The following is a 27,996-nucleotide window of genomic DNA, read 5'->3' as shown; positions in this document are numbered from 1 at the left end:
CTCCACCATGTGGAAGACTTCCTAAGGAAGCAAGCACATCTGATGTTGATTTATGTATAGTCTTTATGGGCATTGGGATGTTAAGCTGTGAACAAAATATATTTACATTAAGAACCACTCAGCTACACGATGAAGCTATTAAGCTGCTCTCCACCTTTAGCCCTGTGTGTAGGTCTAGCAACCAATTATATTTCAAAGCACTGGCTTGATCTTTTGCTGTGGATGTCTCAAAGGATTTTTCAGTTTACCTCTGCTCAGCTTCAACACAACTACCACAAGATCTTATCTATAAAAATGCAGAGCAGCTTCTTCCTGCTCATTACGGTTTTCCATTCACTCTAAAGTTGGAACAAAGGCAACACCATGTGCATTAAGTTATGGGTGAATTGTTGCGCAATTACTGAATTAAACTATGTTATTCTTTACTTAATTAAAAAACGAGACCTTCTTCCTAGAAAGTTTTAGTTTAAGCTGTTAAGTACTGAATAATAAAGCTAAATTATTGCGATGAAATCATATGCAAAAACAGAAGAAAGTAAAACAAAGAACTTGTTATGAAAATATAAATAATTCCATGGCACTAAATTGAGAACTGTTAGTAACAGCTTGTAAGTTCAAGCTTTAATTACAGTAACATGAGATTCAACTGATGGAGAAAAAAGAGACATTTATTGTTTAGTTGGAGATTGGAACTCAAGACTTCTTATTCTGACACTTGTCCTTTACATAGGAACAATCTCATCTGAATTCTCTAGACTAATCATAGTATAATAATTCAGAGAAATATCAGTAAGACTTGTACTTAAGCAGTTACTTGCAATTTAAATTGGACTACAACTATGTAATATAAAGCGAACAAAATAAACCAGCCTTAATAAATTGGCGGTGCTGGTGGTGGTGTTTTGATAATTTTGTGGGGGAAAAGATGGAGTGGGAACACGTCCCAGATCTACATTCAATATTACTAGGATGAAAACAGGACTACTGCCATTCAAACAAACGAACAAACGAACCCCAAACAGGATAATTGTTCTATTTTACACTTAATTGGGGTAAGAATTTTGTTGTAGATTTAGTCAAGATTCTGCTGTATTATAGTAGTTTAATTCTGTTGTGTAACAACAATGGAGTCATGAAATATGACTCTTTCCACAAATGTAGCAACATGAAAAAATGTAATTTAGCTAATTTATATTATATACGATTTCTATTATAATTATTTCACAATGATTCTATTAGATGATGCACTTCAGGTTTGTCTAAGTTGAATTTAAAATTAGGAGCAGTTCAAGTCATCTGACTTCACAGACATAATTAATAGATTAAAAATTCATTATTAATCTGGAAGGGCTCTTTTGCAAACAGTGAACGCTTCTAAATGGTCTAGAAACCATTAATTTTAAATTGCTCAATTTAAATATGTTTAGAATTAAAGAGGTTCATTTAATAAAACATACTGCAGTAGTTTGTGCCAGAGAATTTTTTTTTCATGTTTCCTCTCTTCTCCAAATGCTTTCGTTTTTGCAACTGTGCTGAACAGTGGTGCTGTTCTAAGAACAGTACTGAAGCCAGGAGGGAGGTCCCCTGTGCCGGGGAGTTTTCACATGGTAAGCAATGAGATTTATTCGTTATTGTTGCTTTCAAGAAGGTAGGGATTAAGTTAAAAGAGAAAACTTACTCAGCAATAAAGCCAAGACAAAACTAAAATCAGTACTGAAGGCCATTTTTAGGGAGTAAAACAGAGATGCCGATAAAGATGCCACAGGTCCCTCCCTGTAAAAAACTCCAAACAGATACCTAAAGAGTACCCAGTCAGCATTCAATCTCCAAACTAATGTAATTTAATCTGATTAGGAGTTCAAACTGTCCCCAGCCTCAGACATGGCAGTCCTCATGTCATTGCTACATAAGGCTGTTAACTGATATCCAATTTTCCAATAAATTGCTTAAGAGAATGATAATCAGTTAAAGCACACCTGTACAGCATATGGCCAGCCAAGTAATTGCCTTGGCTTACTGCACTATTTTAATTAGCCTTTTTTTCCTACTTCATTATCAGTTTCAGTTATAAAATAAGATTGATAGACCTGCTTCTGTACTCCCTTCCACAGTACAGAGGTGCCACACTCAGCTGTGCTCCCTGGCATCTCTCTCCTTTTACTTTACCCAGTAAAACTCCTTTCATCTGAACTGCTCCTGTAATCTATCTGGGTTTTTTTGGCTCCTTGATCCATTCGCATTGCTTCAGGCTTCAGCTAACTATTCTGCCTCTAGCAGTGACAGCAAAAATTATCACGTTCAGACCTGACAGACAGATATGCACTCTGTAGCCCCATCCTGGTACCTCATAATTGGCCCCAGTATCATCAGGTTATTTGTAGTCAGCTCCTTGACCTCTTGGTGAGGAATTTATGGTAGTGAGACTTCCCTTTTCCAGAGAGGCCAGCTGGCAGCCAGGAGTTGAAAGCAGTTTTTGTTCCAGCCATGTACTCAGAGGGTTCTGGGAAATGATGACTCAAGACCTTCTCTTAATTAGAAAGCAATCAGGAAGGGCTATAAATCTGACAGCAACTGTTTGTCAACTAAGAGGTAGCATGCATGGTGCTAAAACCCCAGAGAATAACAGATTACACATTCCCAAGAAGCATGAGAAGAAACTCAATGTTAGGCTGCCTCCCTGTCCATGTTTTCTTAAACACAGGGAGTACTAGCCACAGACTTCATCACACTTTCAGTTAGCATGGATGCTTGTGAATTGAAAGGGTAAAATTATAAAAGAGATATATTTGTCATCCCAATGTGTCCAGGAAACGGGAACAAGGAAAACAACAACTTGGTTAAGCAGGAACCTCCATGGAAAATCCCCTTCTTTTGTTCACAAGAGTATTTGGTTTGTTTTATATGATGTCAGTAAAAGCCCCTGCAACTTAGCTGCTTCTCTTCACCTCAGATTCCTATACCCCTTCTGACTTCACGAGGAGTAATGTAATGTAGAGGCTCTTATAGCAGCAGTTCTGTGCTCTCTTACCCATCAGTGATCAGTCATGTAGTACACTGACCAATCAGACAAGAAACACAGAGATGGCTGTGCCACAGAGAAGATTACAGTCTGCCAAAAGTGTAGTGACTTTGTCTTTGACCTCAGCCAAAAGCATGCTGACTGTGGAGCTGGCCCTGTTGTGACTACAGCAAGCAAACAAGGGGCTGTCTTCGGGTTTGGTGTCAAGCTTAGGATTGACAGTACTCTCAAAATGCAATGTACTGGCAAGCTCTTTGTCCATGTGGGTACCCTGGGCCCAATTTATTTCACCTGTTCTGTTTGTTTGGAGCAACTCCTTTTATGAGTTAAAATGAGGCATCTGGGACAGCCAAGTTTGCTGAGGCCATATGACTAGTGAGACCTCATGACAGCCAAAACGAAGAGACTTGCCCTCTCCAAATTGTAGAGAGCTGTCACATTATTGCAACTTGATAGCATCTGTAAAATTTAATTCGATAAGTTCATTGCATTTTGGTATGACAGCTGAGAACACATGGTACGCCATCAGGCACAAGTAACTTCCCATTAATTTGCACAATTAATGACATTCTTTTCCTCTGAACTCTCATAACAACCAGCTACCAGAACAAAATGGAGACACATATTAATTCAATCACTTGTACTTACTGTTATTGCTAGCGTTACTGCCAATGCTGTCATTCCTAAGGGAGCTGGCAGCAACAGGAGGAAACAAAAATGTTTTTGTGACAGCGACTCTGGAATCTAAATAGAAAATGAGTGTGTCAGCATTGCGTAATGTAAAATACAGTTCCCCCTATATAAGATGACGGGCTGTAGGGCTACGCTGATGTGGGGCTGTTTTAAAAACCTGGGTACAGGGCTGTTTACAAAGTTGATTAAGCTAAAAAAGGCAACCTTATTAAGGAGCAGATGTGTCTACACACTGAGCTGCTGCTGAATAGGTACTGTGGAAAAGCAATTGCCTTGAACAAGTTCTTAGGTTATGAAACTACTCTACTTCTAGTTACTACTGGCATAACTGCAACAGGATGGCGCTGCACTAATTACAAAGCTAGTAGCTGTCACTAGAAAGAGTGAAAGAAAATACCTCCATTTACTGCAAGGGTAAGAATGAACTGCAGGAGCTTGACTTGAGCTTGTTAAAATTTTTAAATGAAGTAAACATGGGCCTTTTCAAATATGGAGGTGACTTGAGGCTGCTGCAATTTACAACTTGTCCTAGCTTCCTATTTTTTCAGTAGTGCAATCTGAGGCTCTGCTACTGCCTTATAAAACTTAGAGCATTAATAGAAGATAAGAAGAACAATGTAAAAAGGTGATTCAGGATATATTTGGGATGAAAAGAAACAGAGCAGATTATTGTGAGGTTATTTGAATTTTATTAAGGAATGATTTCAATAGGTATGATGGCACTAGTTTCATTGCCAGATAGAACTCAACTTGGAAATGAAATACAATCTTTGGTGTTGGTAGAAATTTTAACTGGCATTAAAAAGGAGACATGGAGGTACAGCATCAGATCATTAGCATCTCTGAAATCAAATGAAATATCACCCATTTATATCTACTTAGATTCTGTTCCCCAAAATAAGGGCCATCTTACCATTCTCTGGTGTTTCTACTGTTGAAGGTAGAATGCAGTCATTCTTATCCAGTATATCTGCAAACTCCTTGTAGACCTCAATGGTATTATTAAAGTGCCTAAAAAAATCCTCAGGAATGAAGCGACCTTCTTCATAAAGGTGACCATTTTCTTTTACAAAATCCTAGAGTAAAATACAGAATTTAGCTTGAAAGAAGGTAAAGAGAGACACTCGCTTCAAAACCTCAACAGATGATAAAGATATCCAAAGGTAACACAAGACAGTTTAAAATTTGAACCTCCAGAAGACCAAATTTGCTGTCTACAATCTTTATAAATCATACAAGCCCTCTGATCTGAGGATTTCAAATTAGCTTTGCAAATAGAAATAAATTATTAATATAGTGTTGGAAAATTGCCAAGGAACAAAAGGCAGCCTCCCATCCTACACTGAAAATGAAGAGACTTTTTTTTTTATTTCCTTCATTAAAAAAATTACCTCCATTTAATGTTATTTTGCAATGTTCCCCATGATCCTTTTAATCTGAACACAGGAACACAACACAATCATAACTACTGTCATAAAAGTACAAGGAAGAGAAAACAATAGTTGGGACACACTACTGCATAGAAGCAGTTTGAGATTCCTGATAATGTATCTAAAAATAAGAGCAGAACTATAAACAAGGAAGCCCACTTACTCTCTGAGGTCTAAAAGACAAGTGTGTTATGCCAGACTAAACAACAAGATTGAGGTCCACATTAAGATCATTGATAGTTATTTTTCTCTTTTCACCTGATTCTGGCTTCCATAATCACTGTTTCCTATGTCAGCAGGTCAAATTTGGCCTGGGGTTACTCTGTACTCCCAGGAAGTATGTCAGTGGTAAGAACATGGTTTAAATATGTACTAAGGAAAACTTCCCACTTTTGGCTCCAAAATTATTTTATGTTTAATGCTGAAAGTACTAGACCTAAGATCATACTTCTCCGAGGAAATCAGTATCTGGTTGTTTCTTTGAATTACAGGATACTGAATTCTTCATTCTACAGAACAAAATTACTCTTCCCCAACCACATCTCAGCTGAGTGCTTTGAGTCATCAGGACAAGAATAGAAAAAAAAAAAAAAAAAAGATATACATTGAAGACTGGACAGAATTCAGTTTGAAATGGAAAGGTAGGAAATGTGTAAATACCCTCAGCAATAAGGGTACCCTCAGCTGATGCAACAAGGTTACAAGGTTATGCTACTCTAAATGAGATTGACTGGTTTGGTCCATTTAATTCATTCTGGATGTTAAAAAGTTTCAATTACAACAGCTAAGGACTTACTTAATAGAAGTCAACATATATGGAAGATGAAATCCTTGCCCTAAAGAACATGTCGGATTTTGCCTATTTTGTTCAGTGGGACATGTTTGACAACAGAACTGGTTAGAGCTGGATAAGGGATTAGAAAGTTATTTTTTTCACCCCATAATTTTCACACAAGAGAATCATATGTCTCTTGAGTGAGACTCCTGGAATCTTTCCAGCTGCTGTTGGAATCTCATGGAAATGGGCTGATATTCCCTAGTCTTTGCTGTGGATTTGTATAAAAATGATCATTACACCATGATGAAGCTTTTGGAGCTTCACACAGTGGGATACATACTAAAAGTATATTAATAGTTTTGACTACATCATCTTTAAATTTACATTAGGATCACTAGCCAAATGAGTAATTTAAGCAGGATGGACAAGGAAGATTTCTGCCAGTTTCAAACAGGCCAGAATGAATTATCTTAAAGATGAAGGTTACATTTTTGACTGACTGTATACGAGTCATTGTATATACTGTAATTCCTTGTAAGACATTTTCCTTTGACACAGGAGATAACGACTAGCCAACTCTAGGCACAGTGTACTCAATGCATTTCTAAACAAAGTAGGATTTCAGATGTACAGGAACATAAACGAGAACAAATCTGATGAAGCTTTGGACATTTTTAAGCAATTACCGAATACTGTGCAACAGAATGTTCAAGTAAGAAAATCCAGCAAAAAAGCAGAAACTGATTACCTTATTTTTATCAAAAGCCAGGCATGCCATAAGATCATTAATTATCCTTGTGAGATTATTGATGATTAAATAGTTGCTTAAAACATCAGACATATCTGAAATATCTGAAAATTTCTGGAGAAGACTATGTAGACTCCTTGAAAATTCAGGCACCATCAAATGCAACCAACAGTGACTAGGCTGTTAGGGGTAAAAAGAGAAACAAAGAGGCAGATTAAATATCAGACTTTTGCAAAAACTGGTTAAGCAGCTCAATGTGCAAAAGTAGATTAGAATGTTCTTTCCAATTCAAATTATCTTGAAAGTCTAAATTAAAATTTGTCTTTTTTAGTGTGGCCAACTTTCTCTTCAGTCCTTTTGGTAAATTTTCTGTTCTCACTGATACTGACATATTTATGCTTGTCTGTTAAAAGCCATCCCTTCATTAAATTCTTAATGAATACTAAGCATCAGGCTGTTGAGAATTTGAGCCTTGAGACATACTACTACTAACTCCAGTCCATGCTTTCATTAACCTATTTATTTTTTAAAAATAACTACTGCTTTAACAATCTTATCCAGACTTTCTTTAAACCAATCTCAAGTTTTCATTTTATTATTGTTACCGTACATGACTCAGTTAACCTCAAAGATCTTTGATTTAAATCTCTTCTGAGGATGGTTTCTGTAAATGTTTTGCATGAAATTCGTGTATGCTGTTATCCACCTTTGAAAGAGTTAGCTTGGTTAACTTCTTCTCTTCAGCTTTTCCAGCTGATGCCATTCCTCAGAACAGATTCCAGATCTGAAAGTCTTTCTTTTCCTGAGTTTTTGCCAGCAAAATGGTTCTGCACAGCTCATGGTGGTATCTGCCACATCTGTGCCACTGGAAGAGAGTTCAAATCCTCTCACTGACACCTATGCAATTAGTTTGCAGGCTAAGTTTGTACAGCTGTTCATGTAATTGAAACCTGGTCATTCATCTTGCTTCCTTAAAGGGAGTTGTTAACTTCTTTTACTTAAGATTTACACACAGTAGTCATGTAAACAAAAAAGCCACCCAGCTCAGAAAACCCCCTAACGTAACACAATCAGCAAAAGTACAGGTAATGCATTAGTCACACTGTAACATGTACCTGGAAGTCACTCCCTAATAAAAGCTGAATTTTTAATGTTAAATGTTATGGGAACTTATTCCACATGTGAAGATATTTTTTTCAATGGCTAAAAAAGTCTCAGGATCACTAAACCCTGCTAGACACAACAATCTTGGCCAAGCACCTCCTAAGCACTCTCAGTATCACTTAAACCAGTTACCAATTTCTGCCAGTGGATGAGCAGCATCCACTGAATCCATCCACTCCACCTTCACAAACACACGGTAAATGTTTGGCCGATGTATCTGCTTCTAGACTTAATCTCATTTTACTAATTTTATGCAATAAACCTTCATACAGATAATTTCTTCAATTATTTTTTTGTCCCTACTACTACCAATATCACCACTTGGCAACAAATTACCTTCTTGGTGACAGAGGTGGTGCTCTGCCTGGATGTATAATGTTTTCAATGAGGAAAAACACACTTCATGCTTTTGAAGACTAACTAACTTTTGAAGACTATTAGGCTCCCAGGCCTAAAGAACCATATGTAAATGCATTGCTCAGCTTCACCTGACTTTTCACTTTTGTGTACAACTCTTTCACACACGGACAAGTGGTAAGTCAATTATCACCTTCTGTAATTGTGAAATGGATGGTGTTTGGCTTGATCCTGCCTCCCTTTTTCCCTTCAAGCACAACAACCAGAGAGGAGAGGCTGAAGCAAATAAATCAGAGAAAGCTTCTTGAAACACGCTCCATTCCAGCAGCACACATTGTGCCATGTCCCACTGCCCTCATGAGACAGACAACACATTTTCCTCTGCTTTGGTGTAGGAACAGGGACACAGAGCTCCTGTGCTTCACTGAGCTGCAAAATAGGAAACCCTTTTCCTCTGAGGTTTTGTGGGTGTGCATTCTCCTCTGGCAGGGACTAGCAAAAGCTTGCTGCTTCTTTAGTGAGCATTTGGTGATTTCAGCAGGGAGTCTATTTTGTTACTCCCATGGTTTAGCATGTGTGTAGGAGTCTCCTCTGACTGAACCATTCTGACCTACAAAGCTGCATTTAACAAGAGCTTGAAATTTTCTTTTCAGTAGTATCAAGCTGCGCAATCACTTGCTAGCTCCATATATACCAAACACAGGGATGAAACTGCTGAAACTGAGAAATGTGATGTTGCTTGCAAGGAGAAATGGAGGTTTAAAATCTGCTTTCTTGTGTAAACTACGATTCACATTTTAGGGCAACTGCAAACCTGAGTTCACTTGTGCTTCCAGGTAGACCTTGTTTAGCTTTTTCTTTCTATACCTATCTAAAAATTTAATCTCCTCTTCTGTGTTCAGTCCCTGCTGCTGTCACCTCTTCCTTTTTACCCTTCAGGTTAGACTATACAGTTCACTCTATGCTAAAATACTTTTAAAGCCACTCAGCTGCCTTGGAGCTAGTGCATAATGTAACAACCCTTCTGTTTAATGGATCGGGTCAGTCTGTTCCTGTTACATGCACTACACTGGCTTCCCATCTGCTTTCTATTCACCCTGCCTTCCTACCTTTAGTCATCTACATTTGAGACTTGCTACCTTGGGTACATTTTCCACTTTATGCATGCACTGAAGATCTATTGAAAAAAACTGCAGAACGCTGTTTCAGTCCTTTCAGAGCTGAACAAAGGGCATTCACTTTATGCAGAGCCGTGTTTCCCAGCTTGCAGGGACCTTGCAGAACCCAGAGCCAGCCTTTGCTCTGTTATGTGTAAAACAGCCTGAAATCCCCAGAGAGGAATTCAGCAAAGTGGGATGTGAGTACCACTGAATACTTCCTCATGTGAAGGCATGTGGCCAAGAGCTACACCTTCCATCACCATCACTGAAAGTGGCATTTGAACAAAGGCAATATGGAAATCCCAGCTCTGAACTTCTTCCTATTTATTTATTGGCTGCTCATTGTAAACATAAACTGGATCTAAGTTTCTGGATATGATGCAGCAAGATGACATAGCATTTAAACTATAGAAGAGAAACTGTGCTGGAAGCCAAAACTGAACCATGGAGCAAGGTAAGAGTTAAGCAGTGAGAATAATCAGGACTCATCGCTGAAGCAGGCTCCTTGGCCATATTCATCTGCAGCACCAAACCTCCCCAGAAGTGCATCAGAGGGAACAGCCCCAATCCAGCCTAGCTCTCACCCATTAGCTGCCAAGCTCATTCTGGAGGATAGGGACCAGCACTTAGGCTACAGCTGTCCTCCACAGCCATAAATCTCATCACATCAGGCACCAAACCCCCTGAATTTTAAAAAGCACCACAGCCAGTGGATGGTGGCAGTTAGTCTTACTTCCCTATTCTCTGGATATTGACTATTTTCAGGAACTGATTTTCTCTCCATTAGCTTTATTATATTATATAGGCTCTAGTATCTGACTTTCACGGCATTTGTTCTGAGTTTTTATGTCTAAGTAATCAAGTTTAAACTGGGTTTTCTAAAGTACTCTCAAGTTTTAGTAAAAGCCTCAAGCTTCCAATAAAACTCAAGAACACTGCCAGATCTGCCATAATACTTTGTAACATCATAGCTCAGGGCCCTTACAATCTCACAGCCTTCTTTTTCTCCAGCCATCTTCTTATTCAGGACTGAGAGAATGCTTCTTCTAGTATTGTTCTCCAATATCAATATGGAATTTTTCTAGATTTGCTACAGTGTTGTAGGATAGAATGCAGTTTTATGTGTATCACACACAAATTGGATTTTCATAATGAAAACTTTGTGCAGACACAAACCCAGCTTCTTACATCTACCAGATGATTTCCAGTCACTGATGCATGTGTACAATGATTCATTCTTAAGAAGACAGGCACAATATTGTTCAGTTTAACTGACAAACTAATCCTTTTCTTACTTTTTTTTTCTTTCCTTAAAACAATATAGTACAATATAGCATGACAAGTTTTAGCAGAATAGGCAACAAGATGATATGAAAATGTTTTTAATACAAAACATTACAAATTTTTAAAGACAGGATATAATGCTTATATGAAAGTATTACTATGTATTATAATATGGGATTATATAGAAAGAATAGCACAAAGCATGTTTGAATGAAATGTCCTTAGTTTCTACCAGTCTTTAGCTACTGACACTACCATTTGCTGAATTTAGGGTTCTCTTCATTGGCTACTCAGTATTTGTTATTCTTTAATGGCACTTCCACTGGCTGAATGTTCCACTGCAGTATGTTCAAAAGCACACTTAGAAACTACTTCTTTAGGAGAACAATTTTCAATTGACACGATGAAGTGACACCAGAGCTTGAAATTTTTCCAGGAAGAAAAAGTGTTAAAAAAATTTAGCATGAAGAAACATTTTTCTAAGATACCTGTAATTAAAAAGGTTTTAAGTGACGGCAGGAATCCCTCTACATTTCCTTTAAATGAGTATTTGTGAAGTGTATGTAAAGTGAAATAACCATTATTTAACTGTAACCTACTAAGCCATAGGACTATGTACAAAATGTTACAGCCATCACTGGTTCCAGTGTGCTATTTTATTGGCATTAACTTGAAGTGATTGTACATACCAGACTATCCATCTTCGGGACATATTTAAGGGTTATCATATAATCATTTGGGAGATTTCCAACCTACAATAAACAGTTAATAAAAAAGTTATTACTGACTACATGAAGTAAGACTTAATTTCATCACAGTATTCAATGAAAGCTATCAAATATGCGACACACATTTCCAGAACCTACGAGGTGCAAAAGCTTACATACTCAATTTCCTTTCAAAATGCTACCGACCTATTTGCTCACAAGTGAAGCATCTTTCCACACCTCTGTAACATTCCCAAAACCTATCTGATCATGTTCAATGCTAGGAATTCCCAGCAAAATAAAAGTCGGTAAAGTGGTAAGGAGAACTGATCTGCGGTTATTCACTACTGCAGAAACTCCACTGCATTTTCATCTTTTAAGGGTGTATCTTTAGGTGTTTTCGTTACAATTTCTATGTAACCCCAACCACTCCAAACTGTAAAGGACATGGTAGTCTCTAAGCGTTTTTCCTTCAAATAATTTCCAACTTCAGCAAGCACTTGAATCTAAAGAAATACTTACCTGCTTTGTGCTCAGTTACGGACCAGGTCAGAAAAACACTTGAGCACAACTTTAACTTTGAAGCTGTGCTTCTTACTAATGATGAGCAATACAATTATATCATATCAATGTGCTGGGGCAAAGGAGGACTTCTATACACATGAGTGCAGTTTTGCAGATATGGGTGAGTATGGGGTGTGCTTAAGCAAGGTTAAGGAGTGGAAGGGCTCTCACTGAATTATACAACACAATATGCTACAAATGGAATCCAACATTACCATGAGATGTGTTTATTAGCCTAGTGAATGTGCTGAGTGGGGAGATGAAGAGAGAGATGCTGCCACTACCTACAGTCTCTTGAAGTACTTTTTTTTCAGAAGGTTTACCAATACTATGATGCCCAGTGATACAGCAAATGTATTTTCTTTTGTATCAGTGAAAACTACAATTGATATTTTCATCCTGGTTCGTATTCCATTTAGTCAAAAGACAATAAGCACATAAATAATTCCTTTGGTGAACCAGAATCTATACTTTGTTCAGCAAAGCATTTCTACTTCTTCAGGTTAAAGATCATCCTGTTATGGCTGCTTTTGATTCTGCTGCTATAGCAACCAGCACATGAATTTCTTTTTTCCTGTGCCTTTTTTTTAGGTAGTATTTTGTTTGTCACAACAGAATGTTTTATTTGTTAATTGAAAATTAGTTTCAATTAAAAATTAATACAGCAATTTCAAAATGCTATGGTTCTGGAAATGATCAAGGACAATACTTATGTACAGTCAGTCACTAGTGAATTCCAAACATTTTTTTGTTTACACCATGGGCTGAGCCACAATCGTTCAGTTCAATGACATCTAGCTTTCTCCTACAGCTTTAAAAAGCAATTTTATACAACTGATCCTGGTAAATTCCTTTTCATGGATCAAATTTTTTTTTTATTTTTAGACCTACATATTCCCAAAGCAGTAGCACAGGCGCCATTAAAATTCTCTATATCAATTTCCATTTACCTGGAATTTGGGGAAGTTGATTCAAGATGCTATAAATACTGCAAAATGTTGCAGTATTACATTTGTTCTTTCTTTAGAGCATCTGATACATTCTAAATCCTCATCCACAAGTTTTTATATATTTTTCCTTCTTCTAAAGAGCATCTTGACACTTGACATTATGACACATTAATAAGTAATCATTCTTTTCCAGCTACCTTTGCGTGCCCAGAGAGGTAGGATTAGCAGCACTTCAAGCAGCAAAGATAGTGAAGGTGGTACTTTATGTGCAAAGGTTCCCATACTCTATAGGAATTCAATATTTAGCAATGTCAGCAGAAGTACTGTTCTTTAAGAAAGGTCACTGGAAGATTAAATTTGTTCCAAATCAATGAACACTACAAGAACTGATATGCATTATGTATACAATCTACTTTACCAGCATCAGAGCCTGTCAAGCACTTTTCACGCACAGTTAAAAAAACCTAACTGTCCAAGAGCTCTTACAGCTTCCCAGACAAAGCCAGAGAACACATCTCAGCCCCAGTCATTTTTCTCCTTGACAGACTGTGAATCAGAAAAGATATTTTTGAATTTACTACTAAAAATGAAGACCACTGGGGGGAGGGTGTCAAACACAAAATATATGTCCTGCCTCAAGATGAAACAACTTGTTAAAGTTTTATTGATTAAGCTCCACATGCCAGGTGCTCTGCTGATGGTAAACGACGGAGCTCAGTCAAAGAGAGGGAGTTGTATTTGTCTCCCAGTTGGACTTCCCAACTCACACACAGAAAACAGGGAGAGTAAGGCTTAATCCCTGCATTTTATACTCTTGCTTTCCTGAAATTAATCTTGAAATTTCATAGAATCACAGAATAGTTAGGGTTGGAAAGGACTTTAAGATCATCTAGCTCCAACCTCCCAAGACTATGATCCAAAACTAACCACTTGATTTTCAACTGCTGAAATGATCCTGAAAGGAATGAAAAGACTCTGCATCCTCTCACTGAGTGTGGGTGCCTGCCTGCTGCAGCTCCCAACAAGAAGCAGATGAGAAGAGGGCTCAGAGTTGCCTGAGTGAAGCGGAATGGAAAGGGACCATCCTGTGAAACGTCCTGAGTCCTGGAACGGCCTTTTTGATTCCTGTAATCAACTTCTTAAGTACAGTGACAAATCTGGGGGCAACAAAACACCTACATGCAGGTCTTGCCTTGGTTTAGACAAAAGTAACAATTCTGATGATTACAGAGAATGTCAACTGATAATCTTGGAAAGTAATGTATAGAGCTAAACGAACCCTGCATTGCAATTAAAATGCCACAAAAAGTTTCTCTGATTTAATGGGGGGGGAGGTGTAGTTGTAGAAAGCATATCAGGCTCTGAGAAAAGGTGAAGAACAGGGAATGTTTTTAAATCCATATAAAACTAACATCAGGTGCTGTATTCCCAGTTGTAACAAAATCTTAGACTGGGAAATACAACATATATACGGAGGTCTGAATATTTAATACAGCTCTGTTAACATTGCATAACCTAAATACACTTTTAAAGTATGTTCATGGTCACATAGGGAAAGAAAAGAGAGATGTTGTAAAAGCTATTTGGGTTCTGTAGGCTAGTCTTTCATTGGAAGAGCAAAACATAAAAGAGATGACATATCCCTGCAGTCAAGCACTTTGAAATGAGAGCAGCTGCTCTTGGGAATTCTCTTTATTGTGACTATTCTGAAAATTTTAAGGAAACAAGCATAGATATCATTATTTTTTTTTACAGAGATCAATGATAAAGTAAGTTAATGAAAGTAAAAATCAGTGATATCTTATTTACTCTTAGGCATATGGTGGGAAAACCCACACTTTCATTTTGGCTACCATTTCCACCTCCCACTTCTCTCTTTGTGATTCTCATTTTCTTACTCTTTAATACCTCTGCATCTCCCTTCTTTGCATCCTTGGCTTTTCTTCAGGAGCTTCCACTTTCTGTCCATCATCTCGCAATCTACTCTATCTCATTTGCTAATGAAGCAGTTAATAAAATCCTCATCGTTTGGCTTAAGACAACATGTTAACAATTTCCGTTCACACTTCTTACAGCCATAGTGGCAGATCATTTGCAGGGTAACAACACTGGACCTTTTTTTATAACCCCTTCAGTTTTGAGAGTTAGAGCCATTAAAAAATAAAAATAAAATGTTGCAGAGTGTAAAGTACACATTTACAGCAAAGATGCAAAGTGAAGGCAAAGTGTTTGAAACGGCATGTCTTGAGCAAGCAACCTGGTTGGCAAATACAATGGTTTGGGCATCCAACATTCAGAAGAAAAAAAATGGCTTTAGAGAAGCAGATCATGGGAAAAGAGGTGAGTACCTTAGATTTTGTTAATGGATGAAACTGAAATATGTAGATACATACTGAACAGCTCAGTGAATATTCTACTTACATGTTCAGTGAAAATTCTACTTATATGTAGGTTTCATCATATTTAACAAATGTATATAAAATAGATTCCTAATTCTTATGCAAAATCAGAGTCATAATTACAGTAATGCAGCTTTCTGCTGATTTACTGTGCTGAAAAGAACAATGGGGACAGGTTTTATTGACAGGTGCTGCAATTACAGTTTCATAATACAGAACATTTGTTCATCAAGTAATGTGCTTCCCTCCAGATATCTTCATTAAAAAAAGAAGCAGGAGTTCAAGTGATTAGTAATGCAGGGTGAATAATTTCTAAATACTTTCATTCTCTATCGGCATGGAATTATGCTCTTTTAAAGTTCTCACTATTAAAAAACACCCCCCCCCCCCCCCGAAAGAGATTGTTCAATTGTCCTTTCCTTCTTCAAATCATTTCACTTAGGACACATTCTTCACATGACAAAATTATATTATAAAGATTTGAATAAATTTTAATCTTACAGAAAATACAAAAAAAGTCATTTTTCTGTATGAACGGACCAGTGTGCTTCGGTCTGAGGGCTCAGAAACATTATTGTCATTAAATCTGCTCTTTCTTTCCAATTCTGGCTTCTGTTATGAGACTAGGATGATGCTAGTGAAAATCCAGATTAACACCACTGAAAACAAGTTATGCTTGTACATCTGTCTTCAATTTACTATTCAACACAAAGTTGATTAGGCAAATGACCCATATTTTCAAGCACTGCACAGCATGCCTTATTTATTCACTGATAGCTTAGGCTTAAGTCGACATCTCTGATCTGTATTCACAGAAAGTGTTGACTGATGCATTTTCTTCTGATCTTCCTAGAATACAATGCAGTCCAGCAGAAAACAGACACAGCAATGCTCAGTGTTTTTTTACCAGTGATATAGGGAGTTCACAGTACTTGGAACAAGAAGACTGGGAACAAATAGATGAAGGCTAGGTTGTATCAAGCTACATGCAAAAGAGCTTGGTAGGTAATTCTAGCACTTTTTTGCAAGTGGTAGGTGAACTTCAGTAGAGGTAGGGAAGAACTGAGTAGAAAAAAGAAAGAGGAGGGCCATGGATTCATGCTGCAAAGAATTTTAGCATGAAATAGTAAGAGGATTAAAATCTGCCTCAACTTCACCAAGGAGCATCCTTCCTGCAGCCATGAACAGCATTAACAGATACTATGGAAATAATGAGGAGAAGTTAGGACAAGAGGGCAAATTCACTATGTGTTAAAAGACATCACAGACAGTGTTAATAGTGCCTATGAAGACAAAACCAAGAAGCTTGTCATTGATAATGAAACAAAGGAGGAAGAGCTTGCAGGAAGTAAGTAGAAGATACAGGGTCAGAACAACAAATTAACAGACAGAAGGACAAAATTATAGAAGTTGAAGCCAGAAAAAGATTTTTTCAGTGGACTGGATTTTAACTACCAAAAATTTGGAAGAAAAGTGAATTTATATAGACAGAGAGCTGTAAAACTGATTTTTCCTGTTATGACAGGAAAAACAATCGAGGTTTTAAAAGTGAGCTTACAAGGGTCTGTTAAGCATCAAGAGCCAAAATGGACACCTTTGTTATAGACCTTAATGCCTGAAGAGAGATAGTGACGTACCTTTACAGGGAGAAAAGGCCCAGGGAAGACTAGCATTTTGGGGAGGTAAAGAGATCATAACCTGCCTCAGTGGAGGATTCAGGCCATACTGAATCTAAGCTGATGTCTGAGCATTTGTGATGAGACAGGAGGAAGAGGTGCCAATATCCTAAGTAGTACAGTAGTGGGTTGTGTAGTACAGCTGAACAGCTAGTTATTGCACACAGATAAGGGACTATACTCATGACTGTGAACAAAAGGGTTTAAAAGAACATGACAGGGTGGCCAAGAATAAAGCCTTTAGAAATAATTGTCATACCACTCTCAGGTAACACAACAGAGCTTGTGGGTAACGTCACAAAAACTACAGGCAATAACTGTATGCGTAACACTGACTTCTGCAAAACCCTCAACATCACAATTTGTTCTCAGTGTGAAAGGGGATGACATTTATTAAAGACATTATGTCCTACTGGCACAAACTCTTTGGATCAGCAGGGAAATAGAATATTTGAAGGCCAGTAGGATCAATAAAGAATCCAACCACTTATGTGTGTTATACCTAATTCTGACGTTGCATGTCATCGGAATGTCATTCCTTAATTCAATAAGCGTATTTTGTTTTCAAAAAGCAAAAGTAGTAGAAAAACTTCTATAGTAATTTAAGAGAGTTGAGCTATATTTTCAAGCAGTATCATACTGGAGTCCCTTTTATATGTATTACTGCTCCCTACAGCAGTAAAAAATATACTTTTTAGCAATGTGATCAGTCTATTCTCTGTGAATTTCACCCTTCTTGTGTTCAGTCAGCTGATGATATTTTGTTTTAAAAGTACGTTGAACCTTTTTTATTATTAGTTTTTGTAATGGTACAGCATTTCAAAAGAGAAAGACCAATTTGCAATACAGTCAGTTTAATATAACCCGAGGGTTCTCACAGTAAATGTAACACACTAAGCTTATTTCCATGGTATCCTTTTTAATTCTCAAGTGGCTTTATAGAAATTATTTCCGCAAATAATAACAGACAGGCAAGACAGGGATACAGACTTTCCTAAAAACATTCTCAGATGCACAACTCAAAGCACAGAGAATCCAGGTATCTGGGCTTTATATTATCTGCATCTCTCTCCTATTTCTCCAACTCAAAATATCTTTGAACTTGCTAGTTAACTTTATGAAATTTTGCACTTGGGAGAGAGATCTGAAAAGTATGAGTGCAAGTCAGGAGGAGGACAGTACAGCATCTGTACTGAGCAGTGGCTGGAGGAACTCAGCCCTGCACCACTCTGCTCAGGCTTGGCAGCAGCAGAACAGTACAACCTGGACACTTGGCAGAGGTTTTTTATAAGGAAAAGCAGCACATACACCAAGCGGTTGTCACACAAAGTCCTTCCAGCCCAGTCAGCAGCCCAAGCAAAAGGGGATGTAAATCCAATAAGAGCTCAAAACATTGCTTAGGTAGGTAGGCATCATGCTAGGGAGCACTGGAGGGAACTAAAAGGGGATGTGGAGGAGAGTGTGGGTATGGAAACACAGTGCTGCAAGGACTATGTACAAGAACTGCAGTTGCTGGACCAGTCTGGAGGAAGATGCAGGAACACAATATAGAAAGGTTTCTTTCCTAATTTATCTCAAAAGCAAAGTGTTATTACTCAAGCTGCAAATTTCTGTCATCTGTATTTACAAATTCTTGAAGTTTAAACTGTACCAAAGGGAAAGGTAAAGCATTAGTTCTACGGAAACCTAACTGACAAAAAGTTATCGCTAATGTTATATTAGACAATTCCATCAGCCCTCACAAGAGTTCTTTTGTTCTGTCATGCTTTCAACAGGTTTAAATCAAAGCTTAATACTCTTTCAAGAAATTAAATATTATCTTGAATAAACATGCCAATAGTTCAGAATTCTGCCTGTGGGGACTAATGTAAAGCACTAAGTATTTGAGTAGGAATATAGAGCACCCCCAGAGACTTATACTATATACCAATGTATATAATTGCTCAAAGAAAACAAGCTGAGAACACTGCACTGGCAGCAAATGCAAGAAACTTCAAATTAAATATTTGGTAGTATGCATGATGGTATTGCAACTGTTTTTCCATAAAGAAACCACACTTCTCAGCTGAAGTAGATGCAGATATATTTGTACATACTGAATATACCTGTATATACTTTTAGATGAAGGTATACTTTTTAAGTGTTCAGTATATATTATTTCTTAAAAACTTTTGTGTTAGATCCTTCACTGCTCCAAGTTAGCATAATCACTGACTTCCGTGGAGGTAAATGCCAACTGACTTCACACAAGAAGATAAAAGTTTTTCAGGTTAAAGCAGTGTTCAATTAAGTAAAAATGAAAATGTACTTAAATGAATTCAGTTCCTATATGAAGCCAATGAGTCCTTCAGACTTAAAGTTCTAGGTACAGCAAGTAGAGAGAGAAACACATAATGAGTGTAGCCCACTCCCACCTAAAGACTGTAAGTGCTGTTCAAATGTTATTCCCTTGATAGCTACTATGATGTCTAGTATCTTTCTATTTTGATGTAAGGCACAAGTTTCCTATATACCAAAGGTAAAAACTTCTGTTTCATTTCAGATGTGTTTGCCGCCAGTCTGCTCCATACAAATCAGTAACACAAAGACAATAATCTTTCATCTGCATGGAAATAAATCTAATCCCAGACAATGTTTGATGAAATCAAGACTTTTGACAATTTGTATGGAAGTTTGGAGGGAGGAAAACACATATGTATATACACTCTACCTTGGTCAAGAAGGTCATCTCTTTAATGAACTCTGACACTATTCGCCAGTTTCTGCAATAAAGGTTTTGATTTTGATCATGTGATAGACATTGATTTTTTTAAAAATATTGCCCTGGTTCTAATATAGATTTTCTAACTTTGCTTAAAAATACAAGTACCATTAGTCACTAATTATTATTTAACATAAAGAATAATTTTTAATAAAAGCTACTTACCAATTTTGTAATGTCATTCACATCATCTGTCACTGGATTCCCGCAGGAACTCTGGGCTTTGACAAGAGGATTAAGTAGGAGCAGTTGAAGACAAAAGCAAGTGATAATCCAAGTCTATTTAGTAAAAAAAAAAAAAAAAAAAAAAAAAAATCAAGCCAACAAACAAACACAAAGGGAAATAAGAAACCCCAAGTAAGCAATCTCCAAATGTGAAGTGACAACAGATAGTAGTAATGTTTTTCATATAGGAACTCTAGATGCAACAATACTCTTCATCTTTCATGAGAATGTACTCATACCACTATTATATAATCTTCTTGGCAGGAATCCACAGAAATGCACTTACTTGATCTTTTCTGGAAGCAAATACCTTTACAGTAATAATGGAAAACCTGAAACAGGTACCCTTAGAGTAATAGTGGAAAACCTGGTATTGAGCTATGAGATTACTTGTGCAGGATCCTACTTAGGTGAGTTTCTGTGACATCTACAGATACTAAAGAAGAGAAAGAGACCAACTTTCCAATATTCTTCATCATCACCATAAAGCTAATTAAACACTTCCCATCCACCTGATAAGGTATTTGATAAACCTGTGCTTCTAATGTGATAATGGTTGATAAGGAAAAAAATGATACCTGACCACAGCAAGATAAAAAGAGAAAATTCATAATCACAGCCATTACATTTGGGTACTTAAACTGCAAGCAAAACCACAACTGGACTCTGCCCAAATACTAACATCTCAAGCAGCAATACAATGTATTTTCTCTAAGTGATGTGCCTTGGCCTCTTAGGAGTGGCAGCTTAGCTTTGGCATTACATTCCCCTCCTAAAACCTATTTGGAACTGCAATGCACTGTACTCACACAGGCTTGTAAGACTCTGCCAGAAGAGCACCAGATAACTAGCCATGATGTACCTGGGTGTCTCCTTGGCTACACTGCCTGAACTTCCTTGCCTTCTGTTGTTCCTTGTGCTTCACTGGTTTCCCACAGAGCCCCATGCCAAGTTTAAGCTGCAGATCTTAATTTCCAGAATGTTAAAGCATTTAAGTTATGGATAATCAAAAGTTGCCTCGGGTTGTGAAGCTTTTTGTGCCAGCTGACTGAAGCTGTCAGGAAGAGCTGATGATGGTGTACACTTACTGCAAGCATGGAATTTGTCTGTGCAGGCTCCTGAGCCTCCATGAGGGCAGGACTGAGACCAGAATTTGTTTTTGCACAAACCCAGATGCATCTCAGCCCCATCTACAGGTAGAGAGCTCCTTTCTCCAGCCTTACCTTCAAATACTACTCAGCCTTTCAACTTAACACCAAAGTACATCAAACAACATAAACAAAGCTCTCTAGGAAAGCAGAGAGAGAGAATCACAGATTTAAAAGATTACCATTACACTAACCTAGAGGGGCTAAGGAAGTATGATGATAAAGATTGCTCACGAGTTACACAAACATGATGGAACAGTGCCAGGCACTTTACCTAGAGCTGTTACACGAGAAGTAAACCTCTTGTAGCTCTTAAAACCCCCCTTCATCTTATATCTCAAGTAAAACTGGTCATTTGCGTTCTTAGAATATGGCTTTCTGACTCATGTCACCCACAGAGAGGGACTTTTTACAAGGACATGTAGTTACAGGACAAGGGCTAACGGCTTTAAACTGAGAGAGGGTGGATTTATGTTGGATATTAGGAAGAAATTCTTCACTATCGGGCTCATGAGGCACTGGCACAGGTTGCCCAGAGAAGCTGTGGCTGCCCCATCCCTAGCAGTGTTTAAGGCCAGGTTGGATGGGGCTTGAAGCAACCTGGTCCAGTGGAAGGTGTCCCTGCCTGTGGTAGGGTGTGTTGATCTTTAAGGTCCTTTCCAACACAAACGAGTCTATGATTCTATGATTTACGTAGAACCAGTGTGGGCTGTTGCTGGAAGAAACAATTCAGCCTCCCCTGCTACCTCTTGCAATGGCACTGGTGAGATCATTTAGCCAGCTGTTGCAGGCAGGCAACTCCCTTTTTTTTTTTCCCTGTGCCATTTTTTCGGGCTTTTTGATCAGGCTAGTTTTCTAATCCAGGTAACTGAGACAGCAGAAATGCTCTGTTACAGATGGGACAAGCCAGGACTGCTTATTTCAGAGGAGCCTGTGCTCAGCTTTCCTTGAACTGTACCCTCAGACATCACAGGATCATGCAGATGGATAGACTTCTTTCATGCAAAGAAACTGAAAATATTCCAAGCAAGGTAGACATTTAATATGCAGGATGTCTTCTTAGAATGCCTCTTGCTTCAACATAAGTAGCATTTAGAAATACTTTTAATATCTGTACAAATAATCATTGTGAAGTATTGAGAATAAGTACTTAACTTGAAGTTAGGTACTTAGTTTTTCTTACAAAACCTCTGCGTCTTATGCTATACAAAGCTCTGCAGTTATATGAACAATTCAAGCTCTGGGGAGACGCAATGAAGATGCTATTAGTCTCTGAAAGGATCTTTGAGAGCTCCTTGCAGTGTATAAGTGCTCAAAGTTGAGCTCAAAGAACTAGCTTTAGGTGGTCAGAGACACATCTCCCTTGCCCCACATAAGTTCCAGAATCACAGAGGAAACCAAAGGGGACCTCAAGTTAACAGACTACTTCCTCACTGCAATTTTTTAAATGAAATTGTTATTAAAAAAAAGGCAAGAAGTTAATGACAACCAGCTCCAAGACGGACTAACTATAATGCTTTCAAGAACTGAAAAAAGAGTAGCTCTACCTTCAGTGTTACACAGTACACCAGCAGTTACACTCACTAACAGGATGTTTCCCTGGTGTGTTCTTCGGAGTCCATGACAGAAATCCCCAATTTCTTTGTTGGGTTCCTCAATAGTGAATAGTAAAGGAATATGGATTTGTTCCCTGACTCGTGTCACTGTCATAGAATGATATTCGACCTAACGGTCTAATAATCAAAACACTAACAGAACTGGAAACATGTTTTTTTTGCCAGATCAACTGAATAATACGAATAAAACCAGCATCACACTCCAAATAAAACCAGAACTAAGACACATCTTGTCAGTCTTCACAGTTCTGGATCTAAAGAAAATCCATGAAGCCTAAAATCATGAAGCTTGAAGTCACTACACATTTTATAATTATGCAAATCAGTAAGAATACACTTTTTTCCCTATGTAGATAGGGATTTAAAGCACAGTAATTTTTATAACTGCTATTAAAAACAAATGCTTTGTAAATTTTTAATTATTTGAGGTTCTTTTTGCTTATTTGTTCTGTATGTCATCCAACAGGAACTGAAAATCTGTAAAATACTGCTAGTTTCAACATGCCTATTATCCAAAATCTTTTAATTATTTGCACTTACAAAATATTTATATTACACATGCCTACAGGCACACTGTATGTCAGGACTGTATAGATCAAAGAGCTAAGCAATTCTTGTGTTATTTACTAATGACCAAACCTGCTGTTTGAGCAGAACTTGAATGGACTGAATTAAATCATGGACAGAACAAAAGCAAACCTTAAAACAACAGCTTTGTAAATACAGATTCCAGTTTTATACTTTACTAAGCATAAATGCTACCCACACAGCACTCATCACTTATTTCCATATATAATTACTTTTAAGCTAAACTGGGATTTTCAAAGCTGGCCACAGGATTTAATCACACATCATCTACCAGCATTAAACTGAAGATACATAGCAGACAGGAGGCAGACCTGTACATCAAGGGGCCTCTTCCGACCTTGAGCTCAAAAATTATTCAGTTGTTTTTACATTCTGAAATCTCTTAAGTACTGAATCTGAAAGTTGCTGTTGTGAAAGGGAAAAAATAATGAATAGACTGGAAAGGGCAATTCAAATTAAAGATTTCAAGTATACAATTTTTGATAATTCTGCAAATGATTTTTACTACTGCTTATAAGTCACAATCTGTAATTTCAGTTAACAGCATTTTAGAGGCTTAGCCAGTGATCTAGTGTGCTTTTCATTTATGTTCTTATGATCTGGAGTGTTGGCAAAGGCTTATGAATGAGTGCTTTAGCTTCTTTTTTCACAGTATGTTATGAAACATATTCAATCATGCTGGTTAATGTTCAGCTAATTCCTTAAATGAAAGCAGCAAGGGGAATACCACGTTGCTAAATAAACCAAACACTGGAAACTCTGGGCATTTCCATATATCTAGTTACTGATAAAAATTCTAATCATAAGTAGGAAGAAATAATACAAAAGAAAAAAAAGGGAGGGGGGCAAATAATAAAACACACAAAAAGCCATTAAGTGCAGGGAGAGGTAGTAACTACACAGATGAATGGGTTCTTCATTATAAAATTTCTTACATTCAAATTATGTTAGCCAAAGAATTTTTCACCCTAGTTTCTTGAGCAAATCATTCAGTTAACTGCAGCCAAGCCACAGCTGCAGTAGCTGACAATGTGGAACAATATTCACCCTAGGCCAGGCTTCCAAAGTTTAGTTTTCACTTCTGCTAATGCTGGGGTAGGAACATCTCTCAGTGATGGCTCCTCAGGCAGTGTCTGCATGCTGCTTTGAGGAGGTGCAGCTTGTGAACTTCTGCCATAAACAACACTGGTTGGGCAGTCACGGATAGCTAACTTAACGTTCATGCATATGCCTTAAAAAGCCTTTTGAAAGAAAGTCCAAAGAAAATGAGAATAGCAATAAAAGATATTTATTGCCTTTATCTTTTAACCATAAAGAAGAATAAAAGCACAATAATTCTTTCATATGTCTATCAACTTATTTAGTTATTAAAATAATGTGAGAATTGTCTTTTACCACTTAAGTAATTTACTGTCAGTGTGGAAAAATTTTAAAATGAAAGAAAAGCATTTATACAGAATGTAAGCTAATTCCCGTTTTCATGGTATTCCGCAACATCTTCACCCATACAAATGACAGCGCTAACTTTAGTAGTCTAAAAGCCTAAATACTGCTGAAATGCTAAATATTGATCAAGTCCAACAAAATGAGTTAAGTGTGGAAAAAACAGTCACTCACCCATGAACACCTAGTTCTGGAAGCCAGTAAAGTATTCTTGCAAACGTATATGGAATTGGAAAGGTCCCTAGGTGCTCTCAGGTCCCTGGGAGATAGATAACTTTAGTATAGTTGGAGGAACCACTGTGTGAACCCTGAATAGCTTGTAGTTATAGCAGTAAGTCCAGTGGACATTCATCAATGTCCTTCAAAAGACCGGCACTAATCCCACTGAAGATAATAGCCTACCAGCCAGGGTGCTCACTAACAAGCGTGTTAAATTTTGTCTAACCAATCCCAACTCTAATTCCAACTCACAGGGATCTGTTCCTCTGTTATCTACCTTGTACCACCTACTTCTGTATCACCAGAGGTACTTTCCCACCAATGATGGCTTCCTGGACAGAAAGAGCAAAACAGGGGTACACTGGTATTCCTGACCCTTATATTTCAGAACATTTATGCATATTACACTGACAAGCCATTACATAGAAATAAAGGCCTGCTCACTGCACAAGCATCAAAACATTTATGTGTATCCTCGTCTCACACATGCTGCTCCATCTGGGCACCCTAACTTCTGTGGAGCTCCCCAGTCAACATGTGAGTTTTCTTGAACAACCTTTTGGTAGTCCATTGAATAAAATGGAGCCTAACTCCAGCTCAGTGAGTCAGCCTGCCAGGTTGAGACACCTAAAAGTCTCTGGATCACACCCTATAAGCTTTGTTATGATTACAAAAAGCAGATGCATACCTCTCTAGTGACTGATACTATTCTTTGTTTTTTAACAATGATGTGTAGTAGGGAGAATGATGATAAAAATAAACTAAATTTATCAGGAAGTATCAGAGTGATTTATTTGCATTCTAATTTAAACAGACTACAGGCATTCTGGTCACTCTTCTTCAGAGTAAGTTTTGGAGTACTTCAGACATGAAATATTTGACATATACTCAGTTACTTACAAAATGTGGAATATTTCTTCTACACAGGTCTGCATCTAACATCTCAAATACATAACATGAGGGCAATTCTTGGGCTAAGGGAGAAGGAACTTAATGAAGTACTGTTGCAAACACAAGCAGGGAAAGTTGCCATTGCCCTCTGCATTCAAATAAGTTCAATGGGCAACCTGCTTTCACGGCTGCTTTGTCTTTTTGTGACAGTTCTGTGTTTGCCTTTCCGTGTTGTTCCCAACCATAAGAATCTCTTCCTCCTAACCTTTACACACTCAACTTGCTTTCCCATGAGGGACCTCTGGAATGACTAATGATGACTGACCAAGATTTTTCAGGTAATTGCTCGTTTCATGTCAGAATGCTAAAGCAAAGTGGTACTTACTGGACTTCACGAGCCATATGTTGCAAAGAAAAAGCCCAGCATCCAGATGCTTATGCAAAATGTTCCCTTCTAAGGCACACTCTTACTGAATCAGAAATAACTCTGTTCAGGTTAATGGATTAAAAAAAAAAAAAGTATAACAAACCTGTTAAATGTTAATGCACAACTACTTTTTCATCAGCTGGAAGGAGAAACCATTCTCCAGTTCTGCCAAGTTACACACATCTTTTTCCTGAGATAGGCAAATTAAAGATACACGGTCTTACTGTGCTGAGAAAATGAGGAATCACGCTATTCTTTCCCACTATCCAGATCTTGGGAACACTAGGAAACTTATTAGACTGTATGACAATTTCATTTCATGATATCTCAAGCCAATTGCTACCATCCTCTACTCCCTCCAGCTCTCCTTGACAGATGCAGAATCAGCAGGCTGCTCCAGCCAATGTGCTATTATAGCACTTAGTAAGGTGCAACCAAACTCCTGCTGTATTTGGCTTCTGTGTTTCAGGTGGAGCCAAGATGAACATGATAAGCAAGAAGAAGTGCAAATTGACATACAGTTTGCCTTGCAAATCAAAGCAATCCAGGTATTTTGTAATTACATTCAGTAAAGCACAGAACAGTGGTTTTAATTTGTAAATTGTGTTTATTTTCCACTCCTCTAAGACTACTAATGTAAAATATTTGCTATGACAATGTTGTAATGTTGGCCTTTGCTCTTTAAAAATGTTACTTGATCTATAATAAATTATGATCACTCTTTAATCTCACTTGACAATTAGGGATTCAGGCAGTTTCCATGCATCCTAAATATGAATCCAGGACAATTTATCCATTTATTGGATAACAGCCAGTTTGTTTAGTTCCCAAACACTGGGAAATGAAGTTACCAAGAGACAGGCAATTATATATGGATGTTGCCTATGGAGCTTCTGTTAATGGTGTCCAAATAAATATGAAATGATAAACATCCATCCATCAGGTGGAATTCTAGTTCTGTGAAGAACCAGGAATTTTATGGACAAAACGTTCCAAGGAAGAAATAAAAATACCAGATATTTTGAAAGAAGTCTTCCTGTTAAGTCATAATCAACGACTATGAGGACCTTCAGAGGTCCTGCATTTAGCACAGTCTTTTTAGGAAATAGACACTGGCAAAAGATATTTCCACCCTCCCCCTCCTTGTAAGTTCCATTATGATCATCGAGGATTGGTACTAAAATTTCATATGGTACTCATATGGTATTCATACGGTACTGAGAATTTCATTATTTACAGAACTGATGGGTAGGGGCAGAGCAATTGACATTCTCTACCTGGACTTGTGCAAAACATTTGACACCGCCCTGTTTAACATCCTTGTCTCTAAACTGGAGAGGCATAAATTCGATGGATGATCACCTGGTGGGTAAAGAACTGGCTGGATGGCTGCATGGAGAGAACTGTGGCCAATGGCTCTATGTCCAGCTGGAGACCAGTAACGAGTGGAGTCCTTCCGGGATCAGTGTTGGGACCAGTCTTGTTCAACATCTTTGTCGGTGACATGGACAGTGGGATTGAGTGCGCCCTCAGCAAGTTTGCCGATGACACCAACCTGTGTGGTTCAGTTGATACACTGGAGGGAAGGAATGCCATCCAGAGGGACCTCAACACACTTCTGAAGTGAGCAGATGCCAACCATATGAAGTTTAACCATGGCAAGTGCAAGGTCCTACACCTGGGGCAGAGCAATCCCAGGCACAGCTACAGGTTGGGCAGAGAAGAGATTCAGAGCAGCCCTGTGGAGAA

General features: G+C 37.9%; 1 protein-coding gene across 2 annotated transcripts in view; it reads right to left on the bottom strand.

Annotated features, from left to right (window-relative positions):
• The window catches only part of KITLG (KIT ligand), a 54,306-nt gene that overhangs the window by 7,212 nt on the left and 19,098 nt on the right, over positions 1-27,996 (bottom strand). The window contains exons 2-6 of one of the 2 annotated variants that reach the window (XM_061369347.1): positions 19,856-19,969; positions 11,323-11,385; positions 6,669-6,848; positions 4,626-4,788; positions 3,668-3,763 (exon numbers count right to left, since the gene is read on the bottom strand). In XM_061369347.1, coding sequence (XP_061225331.1) covers positions 3,668-3,763; positions 4,626-4,788; positions 6,669-6,848; positions 11,323-11,385; positions 19,856-19,969 — 616 coding nt within the window. The remainder of the gene's footprint in view (positions 1-3,667; positions 3,764-4,625; positions 4,789-6,668; positions 6,849-11,322; positions 11,386-19,855; positions 19,970-27,996) is intronic. The other variant, XM_061369348.1, reaches the window with a different exon arrangement.

This window comes from Neopsephotus bourkii, unplaced genomic scaffold (assembly GCF_033783945.1).
Source record: "Neopsephotus bourkii isolate Nb327-2 ecotype Australia unplaced genomic scaffold, CSIRO-AGI_Nbou_v1 NB_1493, whole genome shotgun sequence".
NCBI classification, from domain to species: Eukaryota; Metazoa; Chordata; class Aves; order Psittaciformes; family Psittacidae; genus Neopsephotus; species Neopsephotus bourkii.
Note: the sequence above shows the minus strand (reverse complement) of the source record. Positions and strands in the feature narration are given on the sequence as shown.